Here is a 24,291-nt window from a genome sequence, read left to right as displayed (position 1 = left end):
TTTGTTGTTTGATGTATCAATTCATTGAAAGCAATATTGTTTGAGCTTGGGTTAAGTTCAATATGGCTTGATCCAGCAGGTGCATCATTTCCCACCAAGTCTGTCCTAAAAAATATATTTTGGGAAAACGTTGCTGGCATGAGTTTGAGTAGTTCCAGTAATGGGTCCATGTCTGTGGGTTTTCTTGAGGCCAAACTGTATCCGGCTTTGGAGCCGTACTGGGATATTATCTCAAAGCCGGGTGACAGGAAGCTCCTATTCCAATTGAGAGCTGGTGCACTCCCCATAAGATCATTGACAGCCAAATGGGGCTCAGGGGGGTTTGACATTTGTCCAGCCTGTGGAACGGGGAAGGAAACACTTGGTCATTTTCTGTTTTCCTGTAAAGCTTATTGTGCTCCAAGGCGTGTTTGGCTGGCACCTATGTGTAGGAACCTTGGGACCACTTTTAGTGCTGATGCCCCGCGTATTATATGTTCAAGCCCACTTACATGGATATTAATAGCCACAGCAAAATATATTGGTTGGGCATGGGTGATCAGACAGAGACTGCTAGTTAATTAACTATTCTCTGTCTGTAAAAACTGACCCTATGATTAGGTTTTCATTGCTTTTTAGACTATCAATGATTTTGTAACCAGACAGAGACTGCTAGTTAAATAACTATTCTCTCCTTGTAATATCTGTTCCCATGAATTTGTTACTATTGCTTTTAAGACTATAAATGTTTTTATAATCCTGTTATTTTTTCTTTTTAATAATGAATTAATCTAATCTCTTTTTAATCATTCAACAAATACTGTGAGAATCTTTTTTAATTGAATGTATTTTATAGATTCAATAGTGCTTTGTCATCGTGTTCACTGTAAATTTAATCTGTCTTTTAATATTTTGTGTATGTTTTTGCTTTTATGAGTAATCACTCGAATAAAGCACTATTTGACTTTGACTTTGCCACGGCAATCGAGCGCTTTACAAACATTAAAATAGAAATAGAAAATAGAATGGTTAAATAATAAAATGCCAACTTTCAAAAAGTGCCATTTTCTGACCTGCAATTTAATAGCCAACTTCACTAAAATATGTGTGTTTTAATGGTGAGTCCAGAGACTCCAAACTCCAATTTTCTATCTGCTCCCAATTGGAAAATACATTTGTAAGGTGTTACAAGGCAGCTCCAATTCTAACCTATGGGAGAGATAGGCCTTCCTATAGTGAAAATCGACTTTAGCAGTTTTTCACTACTGGGCATGTAAAACTCACAAGTATATGTCCTACCTTTTAAATACACTGCACCATTCCCATAGGACTACCTATGGCCTACCATAAAGTTGCCTTACATGTAGTAAAAGGAAAGGCTTGGACCTGGCAAGTAGTTGAAGTTGCAGATTGAAATGGTAGTTTAAAATTGCACACACAGGGTCTGCAGTGGCAGGTCTGAGACTTGTTTGCAGGACTACTCGTGTGGGTGTCACAATCGGTGCTGCAGGCCCACTAGTCGCATTTGTATTACAGGCCCTGGACACCAGTGATGCACTGTATTAGGGCCTTATTAGTAAATCAAATATGCCAGTCATGGAGAAACCAAATACCATCATATTTTAGACACAGAGCACATTTTAGCACTGGTCAGCATTGGTAAAATGCCCAGAGTTCTAAAACTAGCAAAAACTAAGTTCAGCACACAGTCAAAGACAGGAAGCCAGAAGCAAAAAGACAGAGGAAACCACACCAAAACATGCCAGGTCTAACAATAACACTTAAACATTTGGTGGGCAAAGCTTTAAAAAGCATTCTTAATCTCTATATGAATGTTCTATTGACTATTCTTCTGCAGTTGATAAGGTCAGCCAGAAAAAAACTCTGGGGAATTAGCCTGACAATATTGCATTTGTTGATATCTCTATATGATAAAACTTTACTTCAAATTGAATTAACAAGGAAGGCTTTTTCAACTAAGCCACCAACCCCAAATGGCCACAAGCAGGGCTGTATTCTAGCCCCTCTATTTATTTCATGGTACATTGCATATTTGTCATCATTTTACAACCACACTGAAGGCTCATCTCCAAAACTAGGAGGGAAATTGAATAGCTATTTGACATATGAAGATGAAATAATTATCTTCTTGTTGACCTAATCTGGCCTACAACTTTAGTTACCAAATCTACAGGGATCCAACCGTTTAAATGACTTGAGAATCAAGGGATGGTAAAAAAGTATGGGGCAGATTTACAATAACTGGTGCATCCCCAGGGATGCGCCAGTTATTGTGCGCCGCAGCTCCGCCACCCATGGTGCGCCGCATTTACAATGCGGCGCACCATGGGGCAAAAACGGCACAGATGCGTGATGCATCTGTGCCGTAAAGGCGGCGCATTGCTGGAGTTGCGTCGCAAGCGCAACGCAGCTCCAGCAATGCTCTGGGGGGCCCTATCTGTCTAATGCTGCATCAAGCCTTGCGCCTGCTTCAAGCAGGCGCAGGGTTTTGACACAGCATTGGCCTAAAAGTGCCTGCGTGAAATCTTGTAGATTTCACGCAGACACTTTTGCGAGGCGCACCTGCCCCGGAACGCCCAGCCTGTGCCGGAACGCCCACATGTGGCGCAGGGCTTTACAACGTGACGCATCATCTTAGATGCGTCACGTTGTAAATGGGTCGCAGGGATGCGCCACGTTTACCCCGCCATTGCGTGACGCAACGGCGGCGTAAACATGGCGCAAGTCCGACATAAATCTGCCCCTATGTCCTTTGGCAAGTCTCAAAACCAATTAAGACAAAAAATTGGGCTTACAGTGTATAATAATTTAACATGGTCAAATCCAATTTCAAACATTAAAACTAAAGCTATGTTAAGTTAAGAGATTTTCCAATGTTAATGGAGGCCAACCGTTTTGTTAGTTCATTATAGCAATAAAGTCTGAACTCGAACACTCTTTTTATATGCTTCAATTGCCTTTCAGGACAAGTTAATAAATGTACATAAAAGAAAGTAAATTCTTATTGAACCTTTTTTCATCTACGCCGCACAGTAAATTATGATTCTAATTATCTTTGACATTGATTACCGCAAGTCATATTGCTGTAATGTTGAATTATGTGTGTGATTGTATTGTGGCTGATAAAAACTCTCTCAGATTGCTGATATATATGAAATAATAAATATGAATGGATACACCACTTAATAGAGCCTTGCGGCTGCAAATAAGTTCACTTCCTAGAACAGTTTGCCACCATTATTCGTCCATTCAGTGTCACTCGACCTAAGCGCAAGGGCTTAATAAGACGCACTATGAGAAAAAATAGGAGACTAGTCAACCTGATAACTTTAGAGAAGTATAAACATGCACACTAGAAACTAGAATCATATCCCACTTAATTCAGGAATATTCATCCTATAATGTGGAACCTGTTTGCAAACTTAAATATTTAAGATTTTGCCCCCTGTTAATTCTGATATATCAATTAGAAGGCTTATGGAATGCAAACCTGTTACTTTTCAAGATGTGATGCCTCTGTGATTATAAGGATGAATCTATCATTTGTCAATGTGCTGCACTATTGAACTTGAGGAAAACATATTTGAAGTCTAGGGGCCAGATGAACGACCCACCAATTTGAGACTCGCAAATTGCGTTGCATTTGTGACTCGCAAATTGGGATGCGTAACAGTGTCTCAGAGACTGTTTGTGAATCCTGATGGGGTCGCAAATTGCATGTCTCATGAATAATAGTGAGGCAGTCGCAATTTGCGACCCCATTGGGAATGGCTAGCACTCACAGGGATGGTGGGCTGTTTGGGTCAGCAGACCACCATGTCTGTGACTGCTTTTTTAATAAAGCAGTTTTCTATTTCAAATGCAGCCGTTTTACTGAAAGGAAAACGGGATGCATTTAAAAAAGAAAAACACACTTTTTCAGTTTCATTTTTTTAAGGGCAGGCAGTGGTCCCCGGGAACAATGCCTGCTCTTAAAATTATATTTCCTCACATACTCACAAAGGGCAAGAGATCCCCTGGGGACCTCTTCCTGTTTGTGAGTGGTTTACCACCTACAAAATCTGGGACCCAGCCCCACAGCGCGCAAGACCTCAAGAAGGTATCCCCAGTCCACTGTGTCGAACGCCTTGGCGAGGTCAATGGACACCAACACCATCTGTTCCCCCGATCCCACACCTCATGCAGAATGTGATGCTGCCGCCGCAGATTCATAGCTGTGTTTGGCCCCTCTAGGAACCCACACTGATCCTCATGGACCAAGTGAGTCATGTATGGCGCTAATCGAGAGGCCAGGAGCTTACATAAAATTTTAACATCTGCATTGATCATCGTAATCGGACAGTACGATGAAGGCTCATGTGCATCCCCTCCCAGCTTTAGAATCATGCATATTTCCCCTTGTGTCATGCTCGGTGGGAGAACTCCGCGTTCAAATGCCTCGAGATAAACCTGCAACATGAGTCGGGGAAGTGTACCTATGAATGCTTGATAGAACTCAGGAGGGAACCTGTCACTACCCGGGGATTTGGCCAATGGCAGATGCTGCAGGGCGGATTCTACCTTACCCTGTGTTAGGGGTTTATCTAGTTCTTTCTGCACCTGTTTAGGGATAGACCGTAGGGTCAGATTCTGGAGATAAGGGAGAAAGGAGGCCTTGCTGATTGTTAAGTCTGCAGTGTATACTAACTCGAGATGGGATTTGAGTACCTGCAACAGTCCCACCTCAGAGTGCACTAGGTTCCCCGAGGGCTCCCGCAAAGCCGCAATTGCAGAAGGGACGTGTTCCCGGCGTAGAATCTAGGCCAATATACAGCCCGATTTAGCCTCTTCCCTATGAAGGCGTTGTCTGTATTGTGCAAGTATATTTGTCAAGCCTGTCCCAAATGTCATGGATGCGTTCCCGGATGCCACGTTCCCCATCCCTCCCCGAAGAATCAGGGGTCTCAGAGGTCTGTACTTCCAAGAGGCGACGTTCCTCCTCCTGCAGCTCTCGTTTATGCTGCTTCCAAACCCCGCATGTAAAGCTTATGCATGCCCCTCTCATTACTGACTTCAGGGCTTCCCATTTCATGGCCTGCAATTGGTCTGACCCGGCCCAGTTTAGGTCGACATAGTCGGTCATGGCTGTTTCTAGGTGATGCCTCCCTACCTGATCCTCAAGGATCTCTGCCGGCAATTTCGAGGTCCGTGGGCAACGTGTCGCCCCCCCCCAGCTAACCACACATGCCACAGGGGAGTGATCAGAGAGGAATCGTGCTTGATGTGTCCCCTCAAAGGACATAGCTACAACAGGATTTGCGAGTAAGACCCTATCCAAGCGACTGTGTGTATTATGAGTGGATGAAAAACAGGTGTACACTTTCTGGGTTGGGTGTCTCTGGCGCCATATATCTTGGGCTCCTATATTCTCCATAACCTCACAGAGTTTCATTGTCATCCTTGGTTTCGTGCCAGTGCGGGGTGGGAACCTGTCGCGGACGGGGTCTAGGACACAATTAAAATCCTCGATCCAAAGTAATGGAACCTCTAGCTCCGATACCAGTACCTCCTGCAGGGAGTGAAAAAAGTCCGGGTCATCTGTATTTGGGGCATAAGTGTTCATTATGGCAACATCCCTACCATCTAGCTTAGCTCTTAGAAGGAGATATCTCCCATTCATGTCAGCTCCCACATATTGGATGGCGAACGGTACCCCGGGGGCCACCCAAACAAGGACTCCCCTAGCACAGGTAGAGAATGAAGAGTGGAAGACCTGTCCCCGCCATTTCTTTGCCAATTTCTGAGCCCATTCGTCCGTGAGGTGAGTATCTTGGAGGCATGCTATCGAGACCTGATGTCTGCGGAGAAAGGACAGGGCCCTGTATCTCTTGGTGCATGTGCCCAGCCCCCTCACATTCCAGCTTAGAAATGTAAACCCCATGTATGCTAGAGTATCCAATCCAGTCTGTTACATGAGCCATGTAGCTACCTAAGCCCGGTACCTTTACAACCAACAAAATTAAGATAAATATTGCCTTGACCCCATTAGACTAGCATCTGTACCATCAGCTCAGGCTAGAGAGCAAATATGTAACTCCGGACTTGCTCTAGAACCACCCAACTTTAAAACCACTCATGTGAGTAAATTGCCAGTAAGACACCCAAGCAACTAGTAACAATGCTGTACTGAACGAGGCAGAGGGTCAGCCTAAGTACTACAGAGCAAAGCAGACACAAATGGAACAAAGACCTTGACATCCTATTTACAGATGAAATATAGGAATATAGTTACTCTCAAACATGGAAGTTACTACCAAGCAGTAAGCTCAACGTAATTCACTATAGACACCTCCACAGAACATACCACACACCCCTGCATAAATACGGCCTTAGTCAAGATTCAAAATGTAACAAACGCTGAGCCACAGATGCATACTTTATGCATGGAGCATGGAACTGTCCCAGAGTGCAGACCAAAAGAGATCTGGTCACCAATTGTACAGTACCTGTTGCAGTCTGAGGAGGAACTAGACCATAAGGAGACTTACACCAGACTGTAAAATTGTGTACAGGGAGATGATGTGGGGTTCTTTAGGGAAATATCAGCTGTTATGCAAATATTTGCATGTGTTTGTTGATGTAAAACATAAAAGCATAAATAAAAAATACATAAATCACCCGAATAAAATATTCCTTAAAAGGTGCCACCCACCCGAAGTGAAAAGCAACAATTCACATTCCCCAATCCTGCATCTCTATTACCAACAATATGTATTCTAGAATATCGCCTTGCATGGCACCGCCTGTTGGGGTGTGAAATGTCCTGTGACATGCTATTCAAAATGCTATAAAGGTTTTCTGTGATTGATTTTTCTTGTCAACATGTTTCTAACTATAGTATTTTTTAGGTCAAATATAAATATTCTGTTTCTTTATCACGCTGCTACATAATGGGTGCAAGCATCAATAGCTGCACTTGTGTCCCCCTCGAATCTGCAATCACAGGGTACTTTTTCTTACATTTTGTGGAATTTAAAGATTATTCATATTTGTATACTTGAATGTTGCTTTATTTACCAACTCACCTTGTATATGGGGATATTTTACCACATAGAGCAGGGCCCAAAGGAGTGTTACAGCAATTGTTTCTGAGCCTCCATAGAACAAGTCCAACAATACTTGAACCAGGTTGGCCTCATCAAATGTAGCATTTGGATCATTTTTGGTCTGCAGAGGAAAGAGATTTACTCAATAAATTGCTAGTATAAAGTCACATAGAGCACCAGCATAGCCAAACACCAATCTACTGTCTTACAGATTGTGTGTCTGTCATGGTATACAACCTTTACAACGCAACTTTTACCACGACCTACCATTACCACGCATTTTTTACAACGCAGGATCCATTACAACGCATACCATTACCACGCATGTATTTACAACGCAGGTACTTTTACAACGCATACCATTACAACGTAAGTATTGGTAAGTATATTATTTTATTAAAAATATTATTTGGTTTTTTTTGTAAAGGGGTATTTTTTGGGTTCAGGGTCAGTTTTGGGTTTTTGGGTAAAGGGGTATTTTTAGGGTTTAGGGTCAGTTTTCAGTTTTTGGGTAAAGGGGTATTTTTAGGGTTTAGGGTCAGTTTTCAGTTTTTGGGTAAAAGGGTATTTTTAGGGTTCAGGGTCAGTTTTCAGTTTTTGGGTAAAGGGGTATTTTTAGGGTTTAGGGTCAGTTTTCAGTTTTTGGGTAAAGGGGTATTTTTAGGGTTTAGGGTCAGTTTTCAGTTTTTGGGTAAAGGGTTATTTTTAGCGTTCAGGGTCAGTTTTTAGTTTTTGGGTAAAGGGGTATTTTTAGGGTTCAGGGTCAGTTTTCAGTTTTTGGGTAAAGGGTTATTTTTAGGGTTCAGGGTCAGTTTTTAGTTTTTGGGTAAAGGGGTATTTTTAGAGTTCAGGGTCAGTTTTGGGTTTTTGGGTAAATGGGTATTTTTAGGGTTCAGGGTCAGTTTTGGGTTTTTGGGTAAAGGGGTATTTTTAGGGTTCAGGGTCAGTTTTGGGTTTTTGGGTAAAAGGGTATTTTTAGGGTTCAGGGTCAGTTTTGGGTTTTTGGGTAAAAGGGGTATTTTTTGGGTTCAGGGTCAGTTTTGGGTTTTTGGGTAAAGGGGTATTTTTAGGGTTCAGGGTCAGTTTTGAGTTTTTGGGTAAAAGGGGTATTTTTTGGGTTCAGGGTCAGTTTTGGGTTTTTGGGTAAAAGGGTACAGTGTAAAAATTAAATATAATTAAATTTAAATTACATTAAATTAAATTGATCAAATTAAATTAAATTAAATTAAATTAAATTAATTAAATTAAATTAAATTAAATTACATTATATTAATTTTAATTAAATGAAATATTAAAAAATATTATATACTTACCAATACTTACGTTGTAATTGTATGCGTTGTAAAGGTATATGCGTTGTAAATACATGCGTGGTAATGGTATGCGTTGTCATGGATCCTGCGTTGTAAAAAATGCGTGGTAATGGTAGGCGTGGTAAAAGTATGCGTTGTAACGTCATACATCCGTCTGTCATCCACAATCAGGACTTCACACTGCATAATACACTGGCATCAGGCTGCCACACTTACTTCAAAACTCCTGCTCTACTAAATGCATCCCTAAACCCCACATGCTGTTCAGTTCTTCAGCTCCGGTAACAGCGACACCATCCAAGCAGTACCAGAGGGATCTGCACTGCTGTCAACAGAGATACTCAGTGAGAAAGCCATCTATATAGGATGCTGCAGCAATGCATAGAGTTAGTGCGCTAGCTGCAGTAGTGCATAGAGTTAGTGCACTAGCTGCAGTAGTGCATAGAGTTTGTGCGCTAGCTGCAGCAATGCATAGAGTTAGTCTGCTAGCTGCAGCAGTGCATAGAGTTAGTGTGCTAGCTGCAGCAGTGCATAGAGTTTGTGCGCTAGCTGCAGCAGTGCATAGAGTTAGTGCGCTAGCTGCAGCAGTGCATAGAGTTAGTGCGCTAGCTGCAGCAGTGCATAGAGTTAGTGTGCTAGCTTCATCAGTGCATAGAGTTACTGCGCTAGCACATATAGTCAGTGACTGCTTCTCACAGACATTGGTGGCCGTACACAAAGGTATATTGTATCACAAATGTACTTTTATGACCCAGTTAGACTTTTTATAGTTGTCAAGAATTACAAAGGGATTGCAGGCACCTGTAAGTGCAGTTAAAGGAGCGGATACCTGCACCACATGTGCGGAGATCTCTTCAGCTGTAAATGCCACTCAAGGAATGGAAAGTGGGCTTTCAAAAGTTGGGAATGCCACAAAGATATTCACATGGAACACTCTACAACACCAGAAACTCTCCACATCTGCTCACATCATATGTCTGTTTTTCTAGCAGTGTTTGTAAGCATAGGATTAGCACTATGAAACCCATGTTGAGTTAGAAAAGGGACAAAGCCTTTTTGCCATTTTTGGTGCAGAGTCTTTAGGCGTAGGATTAGCGAGTGCTGTTCACGTCGAGCTGAAAAATGACTACTGCCTTTTACCATTTCGGGCACAGAATCACAGCTTTGGACAGGTAACATATCATCCAGGCTAACCCAGTAAAGCAGCCCTTATTAGAGTTCATCATTGAGGCATAGCTTTGTCACGCTGGTTGGGTGAGTCCTATGATTCAAATGTACATCCAGAGGTATTAATATTGTTATTCATTGGAAGGTGATCATTTATTTGTGTTTATTTATGCACGGTTTGAATTGTTTTTCTAATTATTACAGTTTTTTAATTATGAACAAGTCATCACAGAAATTCATATTTTGATTTCTCAATTGTTGTTTTTAAGCAATGTTTCATGGAATATGAGTAGGTGAAGGGTTAGTGGGCTTTACTACTAATTGTTTATTTTGAAAATGTTCAACAATAGGGTGTGTCTAGCATTGGAAGATGGCGGCATACGCCTTCAGCTCCTCACTAACAGAACGGGTAATCAAAGTAAAACCCGTTTTTCTTCGGCAAAAGCGTGATATTTACCGATAGGAACGTGCACATGCTCCCTAACATTCCTTGAAAAGTCGGCGCGGTGCTGCCAAACAACCAAGTGCAAGGAGGTCCCACGAGGTGCTCCCACGAGGGCTGACGACAGACTCCCGAGTCCGCCGCAACCACCGCCGCAACCACCGCTGCCTCATCGGACCCCCGGTGTGAAACTAAGCCGACAGTACAATCACTCCTTAACAAGTCGGCACGGCACGGTGCTGTGCTGCCTCAACAATGAGGCACTTTCAAAAAAGGCTGATGACAGATTCCCGGGTCCGCCGCGACCACCGCTGAGAGCACTGCAGCGTCATCAGTCCCCCGGCGTTGAACTAAGTCGGCTGAAGGAACAGATCATAGACGTCTCTTAATCATCAAACGTCACCGAATTTCCACAGTATTTGTTTATTTACTTATTTATGCATTTTTATATAGCGCGGACTTTACCCGAAGGTGTCAGAGCGCTTCACAAAAGGAACAGAAATGGAATATAATGAGAAACATTACAAAAGCATACGTTACGTTACCTAAAGTAATAGTGACATTTGTGATCAAACAATATACATGAGGTATTAAAAATTGTGAGCCACCAAAAATACATGAGGTAGTAAAGGTAATAATGACAATTGTAAGCAAACAGAATACATGAGGTAGTAAAAAATTGTGAGCAACCAAAAATACATGAGGTAGTAAAGGTAATAGTGACAATTGTGAGCAAACAGAATACATGAGGTAGTAAAATTGTGAGCAGCCAAACATACATGAGGTAGTAAAAATTGCACAGGTGGAAAAAGTGACAAGTGTGCAGTTACAAGAGAGAACAAAGTATCATTTAAGGTATAATACTGCAAAAGGTGCTAGAAACTCAGGCACACGAACAAGCGTTATGTAGGCAAGGTGGCACTTGTGCAAGTATCAAAGATAAAAACATGTGCGAGGTAGCAAACCGTGTGTTACAAGGGCAAAGTGGTGTGTGCATGTTACACAAGGGCACCAAACACAAGTACATGGAAAATACTCCAAAGAGGCAGACACTCCAACCCCAGGAATACCCTGGGAAGGCACTTCCATGGGCATGGAAAATATCAGTAGTGGGAAGTCTTCCTCCAAATAACAAGAGGACGTGAATTACCTTTGGAGGTGTCTCTGGAGGAGGAGAACTTTGAGGTCCCTTTTGAAAGCCTGGGAGGAGGCAGTGGTCCGGAGCTGAGGCGGGAGTGAGTTCCAGATTCTCACTGCGTTGCCTGAAAAGGATTGAGCCATTGTTCTCTCCTTCTTGAAAGTGGGAGGTTCAAGTAAAAGATTCTCCGCATTGCGTGAGGGTCTAGAGCCTCCAGAGAGTTTCAGTTTATTCGCCAGGTAGCGAGGAGAGGAGGAGTGCAAGGCTTTGTGGGTGATACAAGCGGTCTTGTAAATAGCTCTAGCCTCGAAGGGGAGCCAGCGAAGGGTGGATAACATCGGTGTGATATGATCGCTTCTTTTGGCCCCATAGATGAAGCGAGCTGCTGAATGGAAAACAGACTTAAGTGGGGACAGGTGGGATTTGGGGAGGCCAGTAAGAAGAGAATTGCAGTAGTCTAATCTGGGGAGGACCAGCGATAGCACCAGGGTTATAAGGTCCTGTTCCGGGAAGAAGCGTCTGATTCCCCAAAGAAGGCGCAGTTGGTAACGAGCATATTTTGCAATAGAATTGATGTGGGGGGTTAGATTGAGTTTTTTGTCTAGAATAACTCCAAGGGATTTTGCGCTGTCAACAATGATGGGTTTAGTGTTGAGTAGATTCAGCTGATCCATCCATGATTGAACCGGGGGGGGGAGAGAGTGAGGAGGAGAAGAGGAGGAATTCAGTTTTGGAAGGATTCAGAATCAGTTGATGAGTTGACATCCAGTTTTGGATGGAGTCCAGAGTAGAGCTTAGGAAGGAGAGATCATGGGTGGAGGCAACCTTGAGGTAGAGTTGAGTGTCGTCTGCATAGAGATGGTAGTGAATCCCGGATTTGCTTAGGAGGTTTCCCAGTGGTTCTAAGTAGAGATTGAACAATGTGGGTGCAAGTATAGAGCCTTGAGGAACACCCTGACCTACCGCCACAGGAGAAGAAAGACTGTTCGCAATTTTGATCATTTGGGATCTGTCAGAGAGGAAGGATGCAAACCATTTAAGCACAGTGCCCTCCATACCCATTCTCTGTTGAAGGATGTTGAGGAGGGTGTTGTGATTGACAGTGTCAAAGGCTGCAGAAAGGTCCAGGAGAATTAGAAGACAGGACCCCCCCGAATCGAGTATCCTCAGCGCGTCATCAACCACTTGCAGTAGGGCTGTTTCAGTGCTGCAGTTTTGCATGAAGCCCGACTGACAATTGTCAAGAAGATCATTGTCCTTGATATGACGAGAGAGTTGTTTTGCTACACATCTTTCTGTGATCTTCGCAAGGAAGGGAATGTTAGTGATGGGGCGGAAGTTGTTGAGGTCCTTCGCATCAGCAGTGGGCTTTTTAAGCAGAGGGGTGACCTGCCCAGTTTTGAAGGGGACAGGAAGGGAGCCTTGCCAGAGAGAGAGGTTGATCAGAGTGGCCCAATAGGAAAGGGAATGGGTATAGAAGTCCAACGCAATGGCACTGGGGATAGGATCAAGAGAATGGTTGGAGGGCGTTGTTTCACGTATGCACTTGAGAAGGGCATCTTCAGATATGGGGTCAAAGCTCTGCCAGATGGCTAAGGATTTGCGCTCCTCTGGAGTTGTAGGATGAGCGACCTGATCCACAAGTGATTTCACTTTTTCATCGAAGAAAATAGCGAAATCCGCTGCTCTCTTAGAAGGATCCTCCACCTCGAATTCAGCAATCTGAAATCTCACAGAGGTGAAGTGAGTAAACCGAATAAAGTGGTTTTGTGTAATGGGCAGTTTGAAGTACTCTGAGCTGTTATGAGCAATTGAGCAATGCCGGTAATGCCCTAACCTGCTGATCTATTGTTGCTCTGGCAACCATTATGCCATTAAGCTACCTAACTCCATTAAGCTCCATTATCTACTGATCTTTTACTGCTTTGGCAGCCATTAAGCTCTGTTAAGCTCTTCCAGAGTTACGTGCGTCAATGGCAGCCATTTTATGTACTGGACACAGAAGCTGTAATTCTTTTACAGCAATTACTAGAAGACACGCAGATTATAATAGTGACATAAGGAAAGGAGGCATAAGGAAATGCATAACACATTAATTTACCATATCTAGCCAATGTTACCGATGTTAGCGATGTTACCGAACAAAACAGTTATGACACAATACCGATACCTTTTTCTCTGTTCCTGACCTTAAGATGGAGGAAAGTTGCAATACTGCCAGCAATCTATCTGTTATCTGACCGTATCCTGACTTCATTCCATTAAAATCTGACTGCAATTACTAGAAGCTGTTATTCTTTTACAGCAATTATTAGAAGACAAGCAGACCATAATTGTGGCATAAGGAAAAGAGGCATAAGGATATGCATAACGCATTAATTTACCATATCTAGCCGATGTTACCGATGTTAGCGATGTTACAGAACAAAACAGTTATGACACAATACCAAAACATTTTTCTCTGTGCCAGATCTTAAGATGGAGGAAAGTTGCAATACTGCCAGCAATCTGTCTGTAATCTGACCGTATCCTGACTTCATTCCATTGCGTTCTGACTGCAAATAACTTAGAAAACTATCAGCTAACTATGTTCCTGCATGCCACTACCCAGGAGAAGCCCGAACCACATCTCATCTAGTTTATCTCCAAAGGCCATCAGTGAACCAATTTATAACTTGGCACGTGCATGTGCCACACGACCTGCACGATCACTTGTACTTAAAGACTCAAAGTGCAAAGGAAGGATCTGTACCAATATGGCAGAGAAAGACTCTAAGGCGAACCTAAAAAGAGTGAAATCTGACCCGCCATCACCAGACTCACCATTTAAACCCAAGCAAGACATCAACACTACCATGGAGACCATCTTAGTAAAACTAGCGGAAGTACAAGAAATTGCTAAGTCTACTAAAGATGAGATATCTGAAATTCACACAGACATGAGCGAGGCGAGTAATAAAATTACTGAAGCTGAAAATAGAATCAGTCAGCTGGAAGATGATATGGTGACAACGAAAAAAATGGTCACGAGCCTAGATCAAAAATCTGCATCTTTTAACAAGCAGATTGCAGAATTGGAGGACAGAAATAGAAGGGGGAATATCTGAATCTTTGGAATTCCTGAAGGAAGTGAAGATGAGGCGTGCTCCTGCATTGGATTCCTAGACAAATGGTTTCAAAAATAAAAATTGACAAGCTACTGGAATGTGACAGGGCCCACAAAGTCCCAACAAGGAGAAACCCTACTCAGTCTCAACCCAGACCAATTGTTTGCAACCCGCTATGTTACCAGCACGTGGAGGTAATATTAGCTTTTAGGAGGAAGCAAAATCATCTGCTTTGGAACCCAAACAAAATCTTCATCTCACAGGACTACTCAAAAGCAACTGTTGAAACAAGGAAGAGCTTCCTAGCGCTCCGTCCAAGAATGACAAGGTTGGGCTTCCAATACTCTTTTGCTGGCCCGGCTAGATACCGGGTTATAGCCCAAGGATCTACTCATGTCTTCTGCGACGGCTTAACACTCAAAAGAATCTTAAACAGTTTTGAAGACCTCTCAAATGATGATCTCTCAATGGACAAATCTAAGGTCCAAGAGCATGTTCAGAGGAACAATAGTGTGACCTGAGCGCAACCAGGGCTTGAGGCTTGAATTACAGTCGTATGATCTCTTGTATAATCTCTTGTTCCATACACCTTCATGTGGTGGGGTCACATGGCTGCGCTGTAATCTGTAAAGTTGGGTCACTAAAATATTTCTGTTACATCCTGTTATACATGATACACGTATTATGTATTACGTGTTACTGTATTGCTAGTGCCTCTGACATTCACAAGTGCCTCTGACATTCACAAGACAACACGTATTACATGTTACGTATTACGTATTCTAGTGCCTCAGACATTCACAGGATTAATATTATCATCATTATATCTCATACGATATTCAACTAAGGCTATCCTAACTACACACACGAGCATGAGCCCATTATATCTCAGGCTAACATGAGACAACTATAACTTGGACTAACAAGAGTTTACAAGAGTTTGCTATACCTCATACGACATTTGACATTCCTCTAATACTACTTGAATGATAGTCTAATTACACCAAGATTATTTTACCCACAAGATTAACATTACCGCACCATCTACTAACGAACTACTAACAAACTAACAATGGTTTTAGGTATTGGATGCTGGAGTACTTAGACATTGTTCGAGCTTTACCTTGTGCACTAGTGGGACACTACCAATTTCTTTATACACACTTGTGGGACACTAACAATTTCTTTATACGCACGTCAAGCAAAAACCACAACACAATTCAACATAACACTAATTCATATAAATCATTCACTGATATTGTACGTTTCTCTTATGGTTCCGCACGGTTTAAAGAGTACCCACAAGATGTCGAATATAATGTTAAATGTAAATAGGGTTTTGACAAAACATAAGTTTCCACCTGTTCCGGGAGGGAGTTGACATTTTCCTGCAATCGCCACGTCATACTCTATGCACTTGGGGGGTGGGAGGGGAGGGAGGGGTGTTGGTGAAGGGGAGGGAGGGGAAGGGGGATCCAGTTGATGGGGTTGTTGATAGGTTTAATGAGAATTTTCCTACATGTTAAGCCAGACTTAGACACTTTTATAAGAAATGTCCCACCTGATGTTATTTTCCGTTGCTTCTTTCCTTTCGTCTCTTTTTTCACCTGCCCTTTACTCCTTTTCTCTCTTTTTTCCTTCTTCTTTCTTCCGCTCGGTAGCCAAAGTACAATGAGAATATTATGCCTTACAAAATATTTTAAAAAAGGATCACATACACACGTTACTCATGGAGTTGGTCTCCCACGATCCACAATACCAACACAACAGACACAAAAATGAACTCACTACTTAAGCAGATTAAAATTGTCTCTTTAAATGTTATGGGCTTGAATCACCCAGTCAAAAGGAGGAAAATTATGGACTACATTGACAAGCAGACTGCTGACATCATTCTCCTACAGGAGACAATGCTAGATAATAAATTAGCGGACTCTTTGAAAGGCAGCCTCTATACAGAAGTTCTTTGTTCAGGCGCAGTAGGGAAGAAGAATGGAGTAATAACTATGATAACAAAGAGATCAAGGTTAGAATTAATTTCATACTCAACAGACAAGCAAGGGAGGTGGATTATCCCTAAAATAATGAGAGAAAACTCAGTCCTCTTTGTAACCAACATCTATGCCCCGACTAACGACGACAGCTTATTCTGGGAAGACCTAGAAAATAACATTCTCACGAACCCGGACTCTGCTCCCTCTGTAATTGCAGGAGATTTTAACCTACCTTTGGACCCTTGTCTTGCTAGGAAATCCTCCTGTAAGTTCAAAGTCAATAAATCACACAAGGCACTGATACACTTATGCAAAAGATTCAACATGCTAGATGCTTGGAGGTTGCAAAACACCCCAGAGAGGGACTACACATTTTACTCGTTTCCCCATAACTCATATTCACAGGATAGATTTCTTTTTGGTTTCTAGGAATGATATAAGGAGGGTCGACCAATACAACCATTGAACCAAGAGTGGTCTCCGACCACACCTGTATTACATTGACGCTTACAGACACATCCTCACATACCAAAGAATCTCTCTGGAGATTTAATGATGAGGTCTTAGTCTTATTGGATCAAAAAAATTTATTGAAGATTCCATCATTAACTTTCTGGTTGACAACAAAGTGAATGACAGCAATAAGAACTATGCAAAGATAGTATCCCTCTTGACCTATATTTCTTTTACATATGGCTTCTAGGAAGCTCACTCTTGGGGCATATGAAAGAATGCTCTGCTAGATATAGAACTAAAGTTTCATTTGTACTATTTATTTTTTTATAGAAAAAAGTGTTTGTTGATTTACATTAAAACATACGTGAATCAATCCACAATTTAATGAGACATATTTTACAAAGAAAACTGTATAGATAATTTTACATAATACAGTGTATACTAATCATTTGTAACGCAGTTTATACATTATTCTCAAAAATACATTTCTTAGGAAAATCCAGACTCACAATCATCCCATACTACAAGCCTCTTATTCTACTACATACACATCACTTGCACTCACTACATACACACTACACACCCCAGTACCAGACTGCATACACTGATGGAACCATAGAGGTGAGGATCTCAACTCTCTAATGCTGTGCTGAGAGCTGGGGTGTTACACACAGCTTGGTCAACACGCATTTCAATGGCTTATTTTCCTTTATTTGCCATCTTCTTCAGGACCTATATCTTGGAAGATTTGGTTTGCGGGCTGGATGAAGGAGAAAAGCGAAAAGGACTCTGAAATAATAATGATACAGAGCATTACTAGATTATTTGCAAACAGCCCCTTAAGAGTAATATGAGTTTATCTCCTAAAAACATATACATACTTTGAGCAACTTCCCCATATATACATAGGCTCTAATGTCTGCTCTAGGAGACTGGTATAAGAGTAATGTTACCTCTAATGAGCTGAGAAGGTTGGGATTAAGGTTTTCTGTAGTTTCTGCGTTCCCTGAAACCTTGTGATAGGTGTGGCTTAGTCTCTGGTGTGTTTATTTACTCCCAGACTGACGGGGAACATTTCTTGACTGTGGGTACATTAAAGAAAATGTATACGAAAAGACCCAATTAGGGTCGCTCTCAACTAATTTTGATAACTTGTATCAATTTGGCCTATGTCAAGATGCAAATGAGAGCAAGTACATACCTGTCAGTCCCTGAGTCTTTATAGAGTCACTCATGCGCTGATCAGTAACTTCCTTTTGATATAGCAGCAATAGAGTAGGCTTTGGTCCGCCAACCTATGAAGTGATAGGTGCATTACTGCTTGTTTACAGGATCTATTCAACGTGCAGGGGGAATGGTGGACAGATATATTTCCTGTCTAATGGTATCTGTGAAAACACCCACAAACACTTAGCCTTATTATGGTACAGGTGAGCTAAAGGGGCGTGTGAAACATCGCGAACGTAATGGCTTGGGTTTTCTGGCGTGCTTCTAGGAACTTTACACACTCAGATTGGTAATTTGTAGGACCAAGCGAGTGAGTATCACCTCGCATCCGGTTCCATTCAGACTAAGGAAGTGCTCCAAGAGGTTATTACACATGCTGTAGGGCATACTAGGTGTCGCCTACCCTATCCCGTCACAAAATAACAATAGCTGATCGTGTTAAGAGTCGAGCAAACTGCTATCTGAAGTGGTCAGGCACAATTTACCATGTGTTATCTTAATATCAGGACAAACGCACAATGCTTTGTATTGCACCTTCGTGCCAGTGACTCAGAAACGTGTCCATAATTGTGTGGACTGACATGCAGCGTTACATGGCATTAAAACGATCTAAGTTGTAATAAGCTGCCCTTGCTCAACGTGTCATCTCCTTATAGGAATAGATGCATGGTGCTTTGCATTGCCCCTTCATATCAGTGGCTCAAAAATGCAACAATAGTTACGTAGAGTATCATGCAGCGTTAAACAATCTGAGTTGCAACATGCTGCGCTGGCTTGACAGCAGGAATAAATCCCTCTGTGCTTACCTGACATATATTAGTGCGGGATGACTCTCTCTCGTTCCCGTCATATTCGTCTCTGTGGGTCCACGGCAGACTAAAGCTGCTGTTTAAATATGTTTGGAAAGCGGAGCTACCGGTTCGTTGGTAATGGGAACCAGCTGTGAGTTCTTGTGACGTGGTCGGCGGTGCGACTAAATTGTGCACGCCAGTTTCTTCGGTTGTGCTCCGTCGGTGCCATCTTGGGAAGGTGACCTACGCTAATGCATATAAGTGTATTTGAATATGTCCCAGTGATGCGTTGTAACCCATAGAGCATAGTTTTGCATTAAATGTGTGAACTAAGAGCAATATATAATTACGTTATGGTTCTGTCGCCTACAGAATATATGCATTAGAAAAAATAACTTATGTCGATGAGTATAGGAATGCATACCGGCAATATACTCAAGCCCGTGTGGCATGTACCCTCATCAACCAGATGGGATGAGGGGTATGTAATAAGGTCAACCTTATTTACAACAATTACGCTATGTACATTTCTAAGGAGGAGTGACAAGGTGCACCTCCTCTCGCGCCATCTTAGAACGGTACGGGCAAGGTCTATGACCAATCTTGTCCGTGTAATATGTTAATAAATATGTATTATTTCAAACACAGACAGTCTACACTGCTCCGTTTCCCAACACAAATGACAGTGAGAGAAAACAAAATTATGTGCTCGTCAATTTTAGGGCACAGCATATGGTTACCTAATCCTCTGGGTTAGAAGATGAAAATGATTTATTAGATCCATGAAGGAATACCCAGCGTGGATCTGAATATCAAGTTTGAACACAACTGGAGCAGACATTAGAGCCTATGTATATATGGTGCAGTATATATTGCATATGGATTCTCTCACAGTTTCCTTCATTTTCAGCCATATCCCGAGTCCATGACGATATAGAAGAAGTATTGGAGACAGGATAAAAACATCAATCTGCCTTGCGTAATTCTCAGCAGTCTGCCTATACAAGACAAAGGTAATGTGTGAGAGAGTCAAGTCTTGGGCCGAGAAGCAGGCCATAGCCTATAGTAAAAGTGTATGCTAGAACTTAGGAGGGGGCACAGACCAACCGCCTCAGCAGACCTGTGGGATCTTGTTAGTCTTTGATAACACAGAATAACTACTGTAGATAGGACAACATAACTACCTGGTCTGAGCATATTTCAGTAACCCTTATGCAAACGACCCAGGCATATTAGGAAAGAGTGAGGATTGGGCTTAACAACAGGGAGGTTGGAAGTCAAAACTAAGGAACAGATAATTACCCACCGTCTAAATAGATCAGTGGGGTTCCCATGGTTAATATAAACCAGACCCACAGAAAATAAGTAGTGAGATATAACATACTGAGGGGTAGAGGACCTCCTAATCAGGGAAACATCTATGCTATGTTGATTTTATCTAAAAAGAAATGAAGAGGTATAAAATAAGCTTTTCTCTTTTTCTCTATCTATTTCACTTGTTTTCCATGCCACTTTTTGGTGTAGGTTTATCACATCAATGAGAACACTCAATGTTTGGCACATTTGCTCAAAGTATGTATATGCTTTTAGGAGATAAACTCATATTAATCCTAAGGGGCTGTTTTCGAGTAATCTAGTAATGCTCTGTATCATTATTATTTCAGAGTCCTTTTCGCTTTTCTCCTTCATCCAGCCCGCAAACCAAAACTTCCAACAAATAGGTCCTGAAGAAGATGGCAAATAAAGGAAAATAAGCCATTAAAACGCGCGTTGACCAAGCTGTGTGTAACACCCCAACTCTCAGCATAGAGGTGTGTAGTGTGTATGTCGTGAGTGCAAGTGATACGTATGTAGTAGAATAAGAGGCTTGTATGTATGGAGATGATTGTGAGTCTGTGATTTTCCTAAAAAATGTATTTTTGAGAATAATGTATAAACTGTGTTATTACAAATGATTAGTATACACTGTATTATGTAAAATTATCTATACAGTTTTCTTTGTAAAATATGTATCATGAAATTGTGGATTGATTCACTTATGTTTTAATGTATATCAACAAAAACTTTTTTATAAAAAATAAATAAATAGTACAAATAAAACTTTAGTTCTATATGTAGCAGAGAATTCTTTCATATGCCCCAAGAGTGAGCTTCCTAGAAGTCATATGTAAAAGAAATATAGGTCAAGAGGGATACTATCTTTGCATAGTTCTTATTGCTGTTTTCCCCCCCCTTCTCCCTGACCTGAAATTACCTCATAGGGGGGTGCCTTATCTACGCAGATCATTAGTGTTTTTTTAATCACAGGCCTCATTGGTGTTTACTCGTCCGTCGGATGAGGTAAGCGAATGAGTCCATTTCATAAGTGTTCTCATCTTTACTTTCGATTCCTCTCTGAGATTGGTGTTTGGAGACTTTTTGACTTCATCACTCTGTTTGGATCATATTTAAGGTCTTAGATATCTTGGTTTGGTTCTATCCTTAATTTTCTTTTTCCTACACTTTACACGATCGTTAGTAGTTTTTATCTCTTTAGAGTGATTTGTTTTACTCCACCAACGGATTTGGTTCTCACCAGAGAGAGTAATGGAAGCCCTACAAACATTTGGCTTTACAGATGCAGACTTTACAGCACTAATAGGTGAGAGTGCTAATATCAACCAGAAGGTGACACTATCTGGTGTAGAAAATAATGAATGGCAAACATTACTCAACTTAAGAAAAAAAATGTAAGAGAATAGAGTTGCACGCAACATTTATGTTAGAATATCTTCGGGCTGGAGTCGTCCCAACTGGGCTGTAAGTACGTAATGTGTCAGCACTGTTCCTAGAACTGCGAAAATTCTTGGCAAGATGGTCCCATATAAGTAATAGGTGTTCAAGAGATTGGATGATCTTAATCATAGAAACAGCAAGAGAATTAGCAGCAGCCCTAAACCTAGAAATTGAAGCATTGTAAGGGAAACTTAAGAGCAGCACAGCAGTGGAAGAGGCTAAGCTTAAATATCGACAGCCTGAATGCTGAATTACGTGACTTTGAAGAATACATAATCAAGAAAAAGACCGACAAACTTAAGAATGATATGAAATGATTTACCCAAGAGAAGGTATACCATACCTTAGGACTAACTATTATCAGGAGTGGCAAAATGGTAATGAGACCCAAGCACAGGGGCCCAGTAACAACAGAAAAGTCCTCACCTTTTCAGACACCAACTCATCGGAATCCGATGGAGATGGTGCAGATGATTATGACCAATTTCAGGAACCACAACCACAAAGAGGGAGAGGTAGAGACTATCAACAATATCATCAGACACCACCTCCTTTTACTATCTTTAATAAGTAGAGGATTATCTTTTGTACCCAACACCAACTGCAATAAATTTAAACTCACTCAAGATATCTTCTCCTTCTTCAGGAAGATCCGTTAAAAAAAATTCTTCTCTTCCAGAGAAGTGTTGAAGAGAACCTTTCAGGGTGCAAACCAAAGTCTACCTTCACTCCTACCTTGGAGATGGTAGGGTCGGAAGTGGCAATTTCTGAAAGATCTGTTCAGAATGAGATTAATAAGGTCACCAAACACACTTATAGTAGTAGACCTAATCTCTCCACTCTGGAAAGAAAAGCGCTCCAGAAATTACAAGATATCCCCAACCTGAATATAAAACTTGTGATAAGGGAGGGGGCATCGTGTTGATGGATACTGCAAACTATGATGAAAAAGTGAAGGAAATGGCGGCCGTGGAGGAACATTACAGACCCGTTAGACCTGGGTCAATCACAAAATTACAGGAACGAATAGAGAAGGTCACTAGTAAGGCACTTGAGGAGTCTGTTATTTGTGAGAACGAATACCAGTTTCTGAATAAATCAGACACAGTTAAATCAGCACTATATGGTGTGCCTAAGACACACAAAAACGTCCATGATCCACCATTACGACCGATCGTATCCTCAATCAACTCGTCCATGGAACCGCTGTCTAAATATGTCAATGCGTTTCTATGTCCTCTTCCAACCATGTACAAATCCTACATCAGAGACACAGGAGACATTATTAAACAACTAGAACATGTCCCATTTGACCATAGCTGCGATATCCTGGTGACCCTGGATATGGAAGCATTATGTAAAGATCACACCTCCAGATTGATGAATCAATAGTAGTTTATCTATATCTATACTACTATTATAAAGAGAGAACTGGGAACCTTTGAGGCGGGTAAACTCCAGAAGTACACCACCAATCACAACACCCAATACAGCGTTGGAAAGGGGAGGTCGACGAGATGGACATAGGCTATACATTTCTCCAACATATACATTACAAAGGGCAAACAACATTAGGGCTAAAGTAGTTCCTTGTGGGCGTTGTTCTGCTGTTAGGGAGTAGCATGGGCGTGTCAAACTAAACCTATGGGCGGCAACATTGCCAGAGGGGCATGTCCCAAAATGCATCAAACTGGGGCTGCAACCTTCAAGCACACAGAAACATTCAAGCCTTTACACAGGTGCCACTAGACACATAAACAGCGTTTTGTACACTACATGAAAAAACCTTCAGTGGTGTTAGCGTGTTCCTGAGGACCGTCCTTATGTGTAAATAAACATGTGGGCGGTAACATTGTGATAGGGGCATGCCTACAAACAAAAACATTACAAGTTCAATCTGTGCCATGGGCTGGGTACTCACTTCACTCTCAACCTCGATACATTCATGCCTTTCGTAAAGCAGGGTTCGGAGCAAACATAAACAAAGGGGCGCGGCTTCGTAAGCAAAAGGGGCGTGGATAGAGGGGCAAGCTAACACACGTCAGAGCCCAAGTCACAGCGCACAAAAGGGGCGCGCCTAAACCAATCAACCAATCACGCGCCATTAACTAGAAAAACACAGTACTTCCAACAAAAAGTATGCTAAACGTTTAAACATTGGTCCGACACGCACGTGACAAAAAAGAAATACCACAATGATTGCTTCACGCACTCTGCCCATTATTGCGGTAGTACGCACAAACGCGTTCGCGCTCGAGTAAGGGAGACACTTTCAGCCTTTGAACAACTTCAAACATTGGCGCAGGGAAAACATTATCCCCGTCGTAGGGACAAAGCCGTTCACGGAGGGATCGCGGCAATTTAGGCAGGGGGGGGACATTAAAATAAAAAAATGCCGAATTGATTAAGCTGCATTTACATTGGCGAAACTGCCATGATGAATGCTAATTAACGGCGAGTACCGTTGTCGCACATTAACGTCCCAACAAGCATGAAAGCAGATTAGAAAACAACAATTATTGCATTACTAACTGCGCACCTCATTTAAAGACGCAACACTAAAACCTTCAGGCACTCATCACTGTAATTGCAGCACAAAGTAAACAAACCCTTTTGACATTTCAAACGACATCAAAGCTTCTTGCTGGGGGCTGGGCAAAGGCGTTCGCAGAGGAATCACTCTATTTGCTAAGCAAAGGCAGACAGACTTTCAGCATTTCCCCTACATCAAAGGTTCAAAGAAGGGGGCTGACAGTGAAACAAACACATGATTTAAAGAAGGCTCATTGCACTTCA

The 24,291-nt window shown here is 41.8% G+C and overlaps 1 protein-coding gene across 1 annotated transcript in view; it reads right to left on the bottom strand.

The window, feature by feature from the left end:
- LOC144791163 (cytochrome P450 2J5-like) overlaps nucleotides 1-24,291 on the bottom strand; it is a 575,154-nt gene that overhangs the window by 192,460 nt on the left and 358,403 nt on the right. The window contains exon 6 of the mRNA XM_078665817.1: nucleotides 7,065-7,206. Coding sequence (XP_078521943.1) covers nucleotides 7,065-7,206 — 142 coding nt within the window. The remainder of the gene's footprint in view (nucleotides 1-7,064; nucleotides 7,207-24,291) is intronic.

The sequence above is a fragment of the Lissotriton helveticus genome, chromosome 11 (assembly GCF_964261635.1).
Source record: "Lissotriton helveticus chromosome 11, aLisHel1.1, whole genome shotgun sequence".
Lineage (NCBI taxonomy): Eukaryota > Metazoa > Chordata > Amphibia > Caudata > Salamandridae > Lissotriton > Lissotriton helveticus.
This window is presented reverse-complemented; position numbering and strand designations above follow the sequence as displayed.